This window comes from Ctenopharyngodon idella, chromosome 23 (assembly GCF_019924925.1).
Source record: "Ctenopharyngodon idella isolate HZGC_01 chromosome 23, HZGC01, whole genome shotgun sequence".
Taxonomy (NCBI): domain Eukaryota; kingdom Metazoa; phylum Chordata; class Actinopteri; order Cypriniformes; family Xenocyprididae; genus Ctenopharyngodon; species Ctenopharyngodon idella.
Window position 1 is genome coordinate 8121739 of NC_067242.1, and position 11903 is coordinate 8133641.

The 11903-nt window shown below is 34.5% G+C and overlaps 1 protein-coding gene across 2 annotated transcripts; it reads left to right on the forward strand.

Moving 5' to 3' along the window:
* The first annotated feature begins 73 nt into the window (after nucleotides 1-73).
* cog7 (component of oligomeric golgi complex 7) lies at nucleotides 74-10851 on the forward strand. 2 transcript variants are annotated; one of them, XM_051881462.1, is made up of 18 exons: nucleotides 74-297; nucleotides 393-617; nucleotides 1730-1878; nucleotides 2153-2269; nucleotides 2350-2518; nucleotides 3719-3801; nucleotides 3885-4007; nucleotides 4080-4278; nucleotides 5447-5574; nucleotides 6036-6190; nucleotides 6296-6412; nucleotides 6556-6621; nucleotides 8184-8364; nucleotides 8439-8579; nucleotides 8665-8748; nucleotides 8912-9026; nucleotides 9119-9262; nucleotides 10161-10851. In XM_051881462.1, exons 2-18 carry the CDS (start codon nucleotides 452-454, stop codon nucleotides 10325-10327), a joined length of 2304 nt encoding a protein of 767 aa, XP_051737422.1. In that variant the 5' UTR covers nucleotides 74-297; nucleotides 393-451; the 3' UTR covers nucleotides 10328-10851. The 2 variants fall into 2 exon arrangements, with proteins under 2 accessions (XP_051737422.1, XP_051737423.1); XM_051881463.1 differs by having other exon boundaries at nucleotides 89-316.
* Nucleotides 10852-11903: the final 1052 nt, after the last annotated feature.

Consider the following 11903-nt stretch of genomic DNA (forward strand, 5'->3'; position numbering starts at 1 on the left):
CTGTAAAACGGGTTTTGTTCGGTAAACGTTTCAATAGCGGAATGCTTCTTCGTCGTATTTTTTTCACCGCCGGTACATATTAGGACGAGCGCAACCAGGAAGCAGTGTACAAACACTGAAAACATTAAGCTCAGAAACTGTTTAACAGTTTTATTCTATTAAATTAACGCTGGAGGAAGCGATCGCACTGTTTGAACTGTATCTCGTGGTCATGGTTATTTCTTTCTCATGGGCTATTTATTTTATGTTCGTGTCTAAGGCTGGTGTGGGCAAGAATTATGGAATAGACTGGTGAAGGTGTGCTGGAGAGATTTCAGTTGAGTAAACATATCTCAAAATATACAGCGCTAAACATTTTCAACATGTCTTTTTTATCCGCTCCCTCTCTGCAGATGGGTTTGACTCTTTAAGATGGTAAATCCGGCTCTGGAGGGTTACTAAAGGGGTGAAAATGGACTTCTCCAAGTTCCTGGCAGATGATTTTGATGTGAAGGACTGGGTGAATGGAGCGTTTAAAGTGGCTCAGAAAGATGCGCCTGGTAAAACAGACGCTCACGCCTCTACTCTGGTCATGAAGCTGCAGCTCTTCATTCAGGAGGTCAATAACTCTATAGAAGGTGAGTGTGGCACGATGCAAGAAGTATTTGAACTCTTAAAGCACACTTTTAAATGTCATTTTATGAAAGAAGTCCTTCTGCTCACCAAGACTGCATTTATTTGATCAAAAATACAATAAAAACAGTGAAATATAAAACAGCATCATTATTCCAGTCTTCTGTGTCACATGGTCATTCTGATATTGTGCTGATACATATTTTTTGTAGAAACCGTGATACAATTTTTTTCTACGATTCTTTGATGAACAGAAAGTTCAAAAGAACAGCATTTATTATAGCATAAATTATAAAATTATAAATGTCTTTACTGTCACTTTTGGTCAATTTAATGTGTCATTGCTGAATAAAAGTATTAATTTCTTCCAAAACCGCCCCCAAAACAATAACATGTTATGTCTCATTCCCTTTCTGTGTGTGTGTGTGTGTGTGTGTAATGTTTGTTTTGTGTGTTGTTGTGTGGTGGTGGTGGTGGTGGTGGTGTTGTTGTTGTTGTTGTTGTTGTGTGTGTGTGTGTGTACTGTTTGTGATGTGTGTCTGTGTGATGTTTCTGTGATGTGTGTGTTTGTGTGTTGTTTGTTTGGGTGTTGTGTGTGTCTTTGTGTTGTTTTGTTGTTTGTTGTGTGTATCTTATTGTCTTTGTGTGTGTGTCTGTCTGTCTGTCTGTCTGTATGTGTGTGTGATGTGGGTGGTTTGTGTGTGATGTGTGTGCGTTTTTTGTGTTGTGTGTTGTGCGTGTGCGTCTGTCTGTATGTGTGATGTGCGTTGTTTGTGTGTGGTGTGCTTTTTTGTGATGTGTGTGCGTTTGTTGTGTGTTGTGTGTGTTGTGTTTGTGTTGTGTGTGCATTTGTTGTGTTGTGTGTTTTGTGTGTTTGTGTGTGTGTGTGTGTCTGTGTGTGTGATGTGCATTGTTTGTGTTGTGTATGATGTGTGTGCGTTTTTGTGTGATGTGTTTGTGTTGTGTGTCTGTGTGTGATGTGTGTTGTGTGTGTGTGTGATGTGTGTGTTTTTGTGGTGTGTGTGTGTGTGTGATGTGTTTTGTTTGTGTGTTGTGCGTGATGTGTGTTTTTTTGTGTTGTGTGTGATGTGTGTGCGTTTGCTGTGTGTGTGTACAGAGAGCAGTAATCAGGCTCTGCAGAATATGCCGCGTGTTTTGAGGGACATTGAAGCTCTGAAACAGGAGGCGTCGTTCCTGAAGGATCAAATGATTCTGGTTAAAGAGGACATCAAGAGATTTGAACAGGACACGGTGCAGTCGATGCAGGTGACCACAAATACACCCATCCAAATCACTTCATTTTCTGTGCATGAATAAAGGATTATAGCTTGATAGTTTATAACAACCATTATATATTAATAATGACCGGTATAATTAATATTAATAATAACTGTATTATTCACAATAAATCCAAAGAAAAAAATAATAGGAAAATTATTATAAAATTAGTATAAAAATGATAGTTGTGTATAGGAGACAATCAGAGCAATTAATAGGTCGGTCCATGTCCTTTATTTTGCCGTGTGTTCATGTCTGGCAGGTGTTGGTGGAGATTGATCAGGTGAAGTCTCGTATGCAGTTAGCAGCAGAAGCTCTACAGGAAGCTGATAAGTGGAGCACTCTCAGTGCCGACATCGAGGAGACCTTTAAAACACAGGTGACGTGTTGCACGTCTGTTTTTACTCGTTCAACATGAGTGTGGATGTCATTCTGAAATGTTCATGTGTTCGTTTGCAGGACGTGGCCGTGATCAGCGGTAAACTGACCGCCATGCAGGGTAGTTTGGCCATGTTGGTGGATACACCAGACTACAGTGAGAAGTGTGTTCAGCTGGAGGCTCTGAAGAACCGTCTGGAAGCTCTCACCAGCACACAGATCGTCTCCACCTTCAACTCACTGGCTACAGGTGATGCACACAAACACATAGTCACCTTCAGTATTGATAATAATCAGAAATGTTTTTTGAGCAGCAAATCAGCATATTAGAATGATTTCTGAAGGATCATGTGACACTGAAGACTGGAGTAATGATGCTGAAAATACAGCTTTGCATCACAGAAATAAATTATATTTTAAAATATATTCAAATAGAAAACAGTTATTTTAAATTATAATAATGTTTCACAATATTACTGATTTTACCGTATTTTTGATCAAATAAATGCAGCCTTGGTGAGCAGAAGAGACTTTTTTTTCAAAAACATTAAAAAATCTTACCAAACCCAAAAGTTTTGCAGTGTATGTGTACATGCTACAGCTTTGAACATCCAATCAGATGCTAGAACCAGAATTCTGTTTTATAATATGCTTTAACATGTTATGATGTAGCAACTCATAATCTAATAACTGCACATAATGTAATAAATATTACATTATGATTGTAATAAAATGTTCATAATGTAATAATTTTCTCAAAATGTAATAAAATCTTCAGCTCATAACAACAATTTTTACATTGAGAAATTTATAACATTGTAAACTCACCAAAAACATGTCATATTGTCATAATTGTAAAAATTAGAATTCTCTTACTGTACAAATCCAGTCTTAAACTACCTGCGAAATGCAACAGATTTAAATATTCATGCAATTATTATTATTATTTTTCTTATATTTTTAGTAAACATAAATTGGTATTCCTTTACAGTACATTTTAAAAATCTAAATCCACAAGATTACTGATACTACTATAATAATAATAATAATAATAATAATAATATATTATTACTATTATTAGTAGTAGTAGTAGTAATGCAATAGATAATAAATATTCATGCAATAATTATAATTGCATGAATATTTAAATATGTTGCATTTCGCAGTTAAAGATTGAATTTAGATTTGTAAAATGTACTGTAAGGGAATACTAATATTTTTATGTTTTATAAGCTATTACAATTATGACAATATGACATGTTTTTGGTGAGTTTATAATGTAAAAATTTCTCATAATGTAAAAATTGTTAATATTTTATGTTTTGAGAAAATTATTACATTATGAACATTTTATTACAATAGTAATGTAATGCTTGTTACATTATGTGCAGTTTTTACATCATGAGTTGCTACACATGTTGTTAATCTTAATTGGTATTTTCTGTTTCAGATCAAGCGAAGCTTTTTGTACGAGTTTTTACTGAGATGGACAGAATGCCTCAGTTACTGACTTACTACTACAAATGCCACAAGGTACAGTATTTTGACATGGCTTTCAGTTTGGCTGTGAAATCAACCTGAGGTTAACACACAAATGTATGTGTGTGTGTTTTAAGGCACAACTGCTGATCGTGTGGGAAAGCATCTGTCAGTCAGATGCCTCTCTGAAGCAGCAGCTCTCTGAGTTCTACGACACTCTTCTGTCCACGTGGCACACACAGCTGCAGTGGAGCAGCCAGGTAAACACACTGCAGTGGAATGTTAATGAATTTCATTGTCACACACTCAAGCATGTGTATATGTGTGTGTAGGTCTTTAAAAACCCCTTTGAAGTGCTCACAGTGCTGATGATCCAGACGTTGGGGGCGATGGTGCCATCTATCCCAGACTGCATTGCTGTGGCATTGAAGCGTTGCTCTGGCGACTGTCGTCTGGACGTGCTGTTGGAGCTTCATCAGACGGCAGCTAACTTCAGTCGCAGCCTGGAGGCAGCAATGCAGCCACAGCTTGGTCTGTATTTATATGTGTGAATATCGGTCTGTATTTATATATATATATATATATATAGGGGTGCACACATATGCGCTGGGTAAATAAGTTCAGACTGCTCATTTGCGTACCGACATGGTTGACAGCTGTTAATGCACAATCACTGTTTTAGATCAACTAATAGTAATACTAATATAAGATTTCCATTTGAACTAAATGCATAATAAATCTGCCAGTTTCGGAGCAAAACGCAAAGCAGTGACATTCACTGACGCTCTTCACTCAGCAGTGCTAAAGCCGGCAGTGCATATACTTACTTCTTGGCAACCCCCCAAAATAAAAGATTACTGATTTTAAGTTTGAGAATATTGAGAAATTCATATATATAAAAAAAAAGCTTGGTCTGTATTTGTATGTGTGAAAATCAGAATAATAAATTTTTTTTTTTATTTTTTTTTTAGCCTTTCCAATGTAAATATTCAAGCACTGGAACATGCAAAAGGGAATTTGTTACTTATGCGTGGGAAGTATAACATCCAAAGCACGCGACCTGATATGGAAGGCCAAAGGGTTCAAAAACATGTGAATTTTAACACGTCAACAACACATGTATTTAACACGTATTTCACACCTTAAATATGAATGAAATGCACATATTTTACGTGTTGTTGACGAGTTAAAATTCATGTTTTTTTTTTTTGTTTTTTTTTTTTGGCCTTCCATATCAATAGACAAATTCACTATTTTTTTGTATTGTGACTGACATTTCTTTTCAGGATAATTAAGCATATAAACTCTATTCTCAGTAGCTTTGTGTAACGCAAAAATTTGTATCCTCATTACTGTAAAAAAATGATATTAAACATTTATGTTATACAATAGTTGTGAAGAACAATTGTAAAAATACTTCATAAACAGTAATGAGAGATTTTTTATTTAATTAAAATTTAATTTTCTTTTTTTTAATTAACAAAATGAATACAATTTAAAAAGATAATCATAAATAAAATATATATATATATATTATTAAAAAAAAAAATTAAACCATGAAAAAAAAATCTTTTGATTTTATGGTTAAATATGACCTGGACATTTTTTGTTATGAGATTCAGTTTTAAAGAGGTCCTTTTATATGCTTTTTCTGAAGGTTTTTGCTTATCATTTTCCTGTCTTTATGTGTGTGTTTTAGGCGAGTATAACCTCTTGAAGGTGGCAGAGCTGGTATCATGTGTGTATTCACCTTATGCGACTTATCAGATGCAGTATGGAGAACTAGAGGAGACAAACTTACTGATCCAACTCAGTGCTGTTCCTCTGGTGAGCAAACAGACATTTTCATTTTTGATCTTGAACCAGTACAAATACAAAGTATAAGTGATCAGACTGGTTTCCAGGTATGTTTGTGTTTTCTTAACCTGTGTATTGAGTTGTGAGTTTATTTTCTGAACTAAATGAGATGAGACATTAAAAGGTAGGGTACTGAGCAATAATACAAAGACCATAAAAAAATGCATCGACTTCATGTAGTCCGATTTGCAAACAAATGATTCTTTTTAGTGAATCAGTCAAATTCAATCAGAAACTCCTTCTCCGATTCAATCAATCAAATGAATTGCTTACTGAATCTTTCTGAGCGGTTACTGAATTTACTAGATGCTGTTAAGAGTGTGTAGTTACATATTCACAAATGAGAATTGTTGTATAAATATTAAAATAAAAGTTTTTTTTCCCCACACCCACAGAATTCACCGTGTGTTTATTGATTGATTGTGTGTTAGGAGCGCGGTGAGGTTCTGGACTGTGTGTTAGAGCTCACACACTCGGTTCAGAAGGTGTTTGGTTTGGCGGCTGCTGCTGTCGATCGCTGTGTGAAGTTCACGGATGGTCTCGCTGTGTGTGGGCTCATCAAAGCCCTTCGAGCGCTCTTCAGCAAGTATGAATCATACACACATTTACTACGCTTAAACACAGAGACAAACACACAGCCCACAGGTCAGCCACGCGCTCGAGCTTATTCTCTTTTTTTTTTTTTCCTCAGGTACGTGTCAGATTTTTCTGTCACGCTTCAATCGATCAGGAAGAAGTATAAGTTAGAGGACACGCCCACTTCGGAGGTGTTCACTGAGGATTGGACGGCTTTCCAGAATTCTGTCAGGTGGGCGGGGTTTCTTTTTTCCATTAATTAGTGGGCGGTTTCTTTTTGCCATTAATAGTGAAATTCAGCAATAAGATATGTTGAAAGTTTTATGTTTTTATAAATGTATATAGAGTATTTCCATTTGTTCCTGTATCCTCTAGAATCATTGCAACCTGTGGAGAGCTACTGAGACAATGTGGAGCATTTGAACAGCAGCTTTCAAATAAGTAAGAAATCTATTATTTCTTTAGAATTAAATTCTATTGACTTAAAGGGATAATTCACCCAAACATTAAGATTATACCATGATTTACTCACCCTCAAGCCATCCTATGTGTATATGACTATCTTCTTTCAGTCAAACACAATTGGACTTATATTAAAATATCCTGTCTCTTCCAAGCTTTACAATGGGAGTGAATTGGGCTTGAGATTTTGAAGTCCTAAAAAGCACATCCATCCATCATAAAAGTAATTCATACAACTCCAGGGGGTTAATAAAGACCTTCTGAAGCAAATTGATGGGTTTTTGTAAGAAAAATATCCATATTTAAAACTTTATAAACTATAATAGTTGCCTTCCTGCAACGGCGTATGCAAGTCTAGTTTCGGTGGTTGTGAACTATCCCTTTAACCTTCAGAGACCCAAGCATTAATATTCATGATTTATTATTATTTTTACCCATAATAAACATGTCTTTAGGAAACCATTAGTCATCAAAAACATTTAATTTAGGCAAAATTTGTGTGTATATTTTGGAAAAACTGCAAAACTGCAGTGATGGGAATTTGGGATTGCATAATTTCACCACTATTTTGTGATACAATAAGTTAAAGTTTTGAATTCATAACACAATTCAGCACACAAATGTATTTGAAAAATATTTTTCAACCAATAAGAATACAGTCATAAAAAGTTAAGAAATTTTTATATTTGACTTCAAATACTGTAATAAATATATCAAAGTATATTTTGAATATAATGTAGTAATTGTCACTATTTGACTTTGATATGAATATTTATTACAGTATTTAAAGTATATTTTGAATATAATGTAGTAATTGTCACTGTTTGACCATTTAAATACTCTAATAAATATTAATATCAAATTATATTTTTAATGTAATGTAGTAATTGTCACTATTTGACCATTTAAATACTCTAATAAATATTCATATCAAAGTATATTTTTAATGTAATGTAGTAATTGTCACTATTTGATCATTTAAATACTAAAATAAATATTCATATCAAAGTATATTTTGAATATAATGTAGTAATTGTCACTATTTGATCATTAAAAACTGTAATAAATATTAATATCAAGGTACATTTCAAATGTAATGTAGTAATTGTCACTATTTGATCATTTAAATACTAAGATAAATATTCATATCAAAGTATATTTTGAATATAATCTAGTAATTGTCACTATTTGACCATTTAAATACTGTAATAAATATTCATAAGTAGATACATTTGTTCCCAAAGTGTTAAGTATTGTGTTAAGCTGGCTGGTGCCATTTTGTGTGACTTTAGAAAGTTGTTAATCTTAATATTTTTCCCCACCAAAACTGTGATAAAACTTGTGATAAATTTCAGTGTCAGTAAGTCACTAAGTTTTAAACCTATATTTAGTGAAAGTGAAAGTTACCTATATTTAATTCCTTTATACAAATTAAGGGTCTCTGAGGGTTAAATTATACCATTAATATGCCTGTTATTTCACAAAAATGGATTTGAAATGATTTTCTGTCATGTATCATAGTTGTGCATTGTGATTGGCAGGATCCTGGGGAGGGCGGGTCGTTTCCTGTGGGAGGGGTTTAACCCCAGAAGTCTGACTGGCTTACAAGAGGGCGTGACTGAGAGGCGGAGCCAAAAGAACCCATGGCAGGAATACAACTACCTCCAGCAGACCAACACGGCGGAGTATAATAATCTACTGGAGACGCTGCACTCTCTCAAGGTTTGCTTCATATATGTACACTTTTAATGCACTAAGTGAAAAGGTGAAGTTTTATGCATATATGTTTTGTGCAGGAGAAAGGAACAGGAAACTCAAGCTTATTGGCCGAGACTCGCTCCGCTCTGACGCGTCTGAACCAGCAGGCCAATCAGCTCGCGTTTGACTCTGTGTTCCTGCAAATCAAACAGCAGCTTTTCCTTCTCAACAAACCAGAGGTACGTTTGCACAGTTTGTTTTAGGTCACTAGTATGAAGTATTGAAAATATCATGTTTGATTCGATGTGTTTGTGATGTTTTAAGGCTCGCGGTTCTGCTAATTTGGGTGAGACGCTAACTGATGATCTGCCGGCCTTCAGTTTGTCACCGCAGGAGTACATCACTAATGTAAGACAATATTAACACACCATCTGAGAGTGAGTCAATGTCCTTATGATGTCAAACATGACGACAAATCACAAGATGCTCCTACAAACACAAGCCACTGGTGTTCACAGGACAAGAGGAAGGTTAATGGGTGCAATGAAACACTTTTGTGTTCTGTCTATAGATTGGCCAGTATATCATGTCTTTGCCTCTGCATCTGGAGCCTTTCGTGACTCAAGAGGATCCAGCGCTGGAACTTGCCTTACACACCGGCAAACTGCCCTACCCACCAGAACAAGGTAAACACAAGAACACATCCCAGTGGTATGAATAAAGACAGTCATTTCCTGCACAAATACATGATGTATGAATGTGTCTCGTCTCTTTGTAGGCGACGACGTCCCTGAGCTGGAGAACACGGCGGATTATTGGCTGGGTTCTATCGCCAGGGCGACCATGCAGACCTATTGTGACGTCATCCTACAGCTTCCTGAGCTGAGCTTACATGCAACCAAACAGCTGGCAACTGACATAGGTGACATCATCATTACATCATGGCACCATTATCACCAGCAGTAATTAATATGTAACACTTGCACACAGTGACACTACAAGGCTAGTGGCAATGTTTTTATTTTTTATTATTAACATCAAGATTTTGAGTTAAAATTTACAAATAGATATTTAGGTAAAGTGTGTATTCCCATGATTCTCGTGGTCTTCTGGAGTGACAAATTAATTTTAAGTAAAAATGTGTTTTTTATGTAAAGTGTTTCGATTTACTATTACAGTTTTTGTTCATATTTTAGATTATAATATTTTTATATTTTCTGTATATTTTCATTTTAATTTGTTGAAGTTTTAGTAATTTTTGTTTTGTCTTTTTTTTGTTTTTTTTATATATAGTTTTAGTTGTTTTAGTACTTTGACTTGAATTAAATGAAAATGAGAAATGTTGCTATGAGAAACTAGCTTTTTTAAATATTTTATTGTATTCCAGTTATATATATATATATATATATATATATATATATATAATTTATTGTGAGTAGTTATAGATAATTGTAGTGAATATTTAATTTTTAATTATTTATAATTAAATAAAATTAAGTTTAAAATTATTAAATATTTTAAGTTAAAGTAATGAAAATGTTATATATATATATATATATATATATATAATTTCTGTGAATAGCTAATAGAATTATAAAATAATTGTAGTGAATAATTTAATTTTAATAATTCATTTATTTTAATTATTTATAATTATTTAAAAAAAAATGATTTTTTTAAATGTATTTATTAAAAATAGGTCTTTGAATAGCCATTAGAAGTTGTTTGCCTTTTTTTTTTTTTCCCATAATAAATTGTTATAATTTAGAACTTGTCTTTAAAAACACTTGTGTATGTGTTTTTTTTTATTGTCCTTACAGAGTACCTGAGTAACGTCATGGATGCGCTGGGGTTGCAGACCTCCAGAACCCTCCAGAATATCGTCACTCTTCTTCGTGCCAAACCAGACGAATACCGGCAGACGGCCAAACCCCTCCCACGCAGACTGTCATCCACCATTGCCACCATGAGGGGTCTGGAGTACTAACACCGGGTCCAGCCATGAGTAGAAGGATGTGTATTCGTTGAAGGGTTTTTGCTGTTGTCAAATCTAACACCAAAATGTGACACTAAACAGATCTTATATTCCCCAACAAACACAATAAATATTAATGGCACTTCGGATGTGCGTCTTTTATTTTTGTTTTTAACACATTTTACTGGAAATGAATGGTTTGGGGGGAAAAATAGAGCGAGATTTAATTTTTCTTCTGCTTCTTGCTGAATCCAGGGATTTAATGTTGGAATGTCACAATGAAAGATGGTTTATGGGCTCAGTTGTTGCATATTTATTTTTTTCGTGTTTTCCATTATTCCTCCTAATCAATATTGAACATGAGTGCTGTTGTGTTTCTGGTTTATCAAGCTACATAGTAACTTTCCTATGCTTTTTATGTCTGGCTCTCTGACTTTGTATGTTTATTTTTGCTCACATGGGGACAGTTTCGTATAGCATTTCAAGAATTCTTCAATTCTGTTAATTTGTTAACAAAATAAAATGTCTGAACAGTGTTTTGTGTGCATCATAATAAATATCACAAGCCAGTTCTGATCAGCAAGATAAGTTTTGCAGTGCAGAATTATGTGGAAAAACAATTGTCAACTTTGTTGTAGCTATATTAATTCCTCAAGAAATTACCCAACCCATTGTCCCTGGTCTTGAAGGAAAAGAAAACATTTTTAAAGGGGACCTATTATAGTAATATAAGTATCTGGTGTCCCCAGAATGTGTCTGTGAAGTTTCAGCTCAAAATACCTCACAGATAATTTATTATAGCTTGTCAAAATCTCCTATTTGAGTGTGAGCAAAAACACCGTTTTTGTGTGTGTCCCTTTAAATGCAAATGAGCTGCTGCACCCGGCCCCAAGACAGACCCTTCTCCCCGGCCCCCTTTCCAGAAGAGGGCGGAGCTTTAACAGCTCACGCTTCGGTTGCTCAACAACAACAAAGCTGGAGAATCTCACGCAGCCAAAATGAGGATTGTCAGTAACGGTGTTCAGCCTTACATTGTTCAAACTGGAGTCGACACTGATGGAGAGACTCAGGAAGAAGTTACAGATTTTCATATGTCCCCTTTAATAAAACACGTATATTATGATTTTTATAGGCTACTCAGGACATATATTGAACCATAATTTACCATATCTTAAGGTGTTCAAAATTCTTAATGTTTGTAAAATAAGTCCCTTACGCTTATCAAGGCTGCATTTATTTGATCAAAAATACAGAAAAAAATGCAATATTGTTAAATATTATTACAATTTAAAAGAACTGTTTTCTCTTTGAATACATCTTAAAATGTAATTACTTCCTGTGATAAAGCTGAATTGTCAGCATCATTACTCTAGTCTTCAGTGTCACATGATCCTTCAGAAATCATTCTAACATGCTGATTTGTTGCTCAACATTTCTTATTATTATCAAAGTTGAAAACCATGGAAACCGTGATACATTTTTTTTTCAGGATTCTTTGATGAATAGAAAGTTCAAAAGAACAGAATCTATTTGAAATAGTAAAGACTTAAACATTGTCGCTTTTGATCAATCTAAAGTGTCCTTGCTA

Excerpts from the sequence above, each read along its gene's own strand:
- cog7 (XM_051881462.1), top strand. The coding sequence starts at position 452 with ATGGACTTCTCCAAGTTCCTGGCAGATGATTTTGATGTGAAGGACTGG. Across the intron at positions 1,879-2,152 it reads ACACGGTGCAGTCGATGCAG|GTGTTGGTGGAGATTGATCA; the intron begins GTGACCACAAAT and ends CATGTCTGGCAG. Across the intron at positions 8,749-8,911 it reads CGCAGGAGTACATCACTAAT|ATTGGCCAGTATATCATGTC; the intron begins GTAAGACAATAT and ends TTCTGTCTATAG.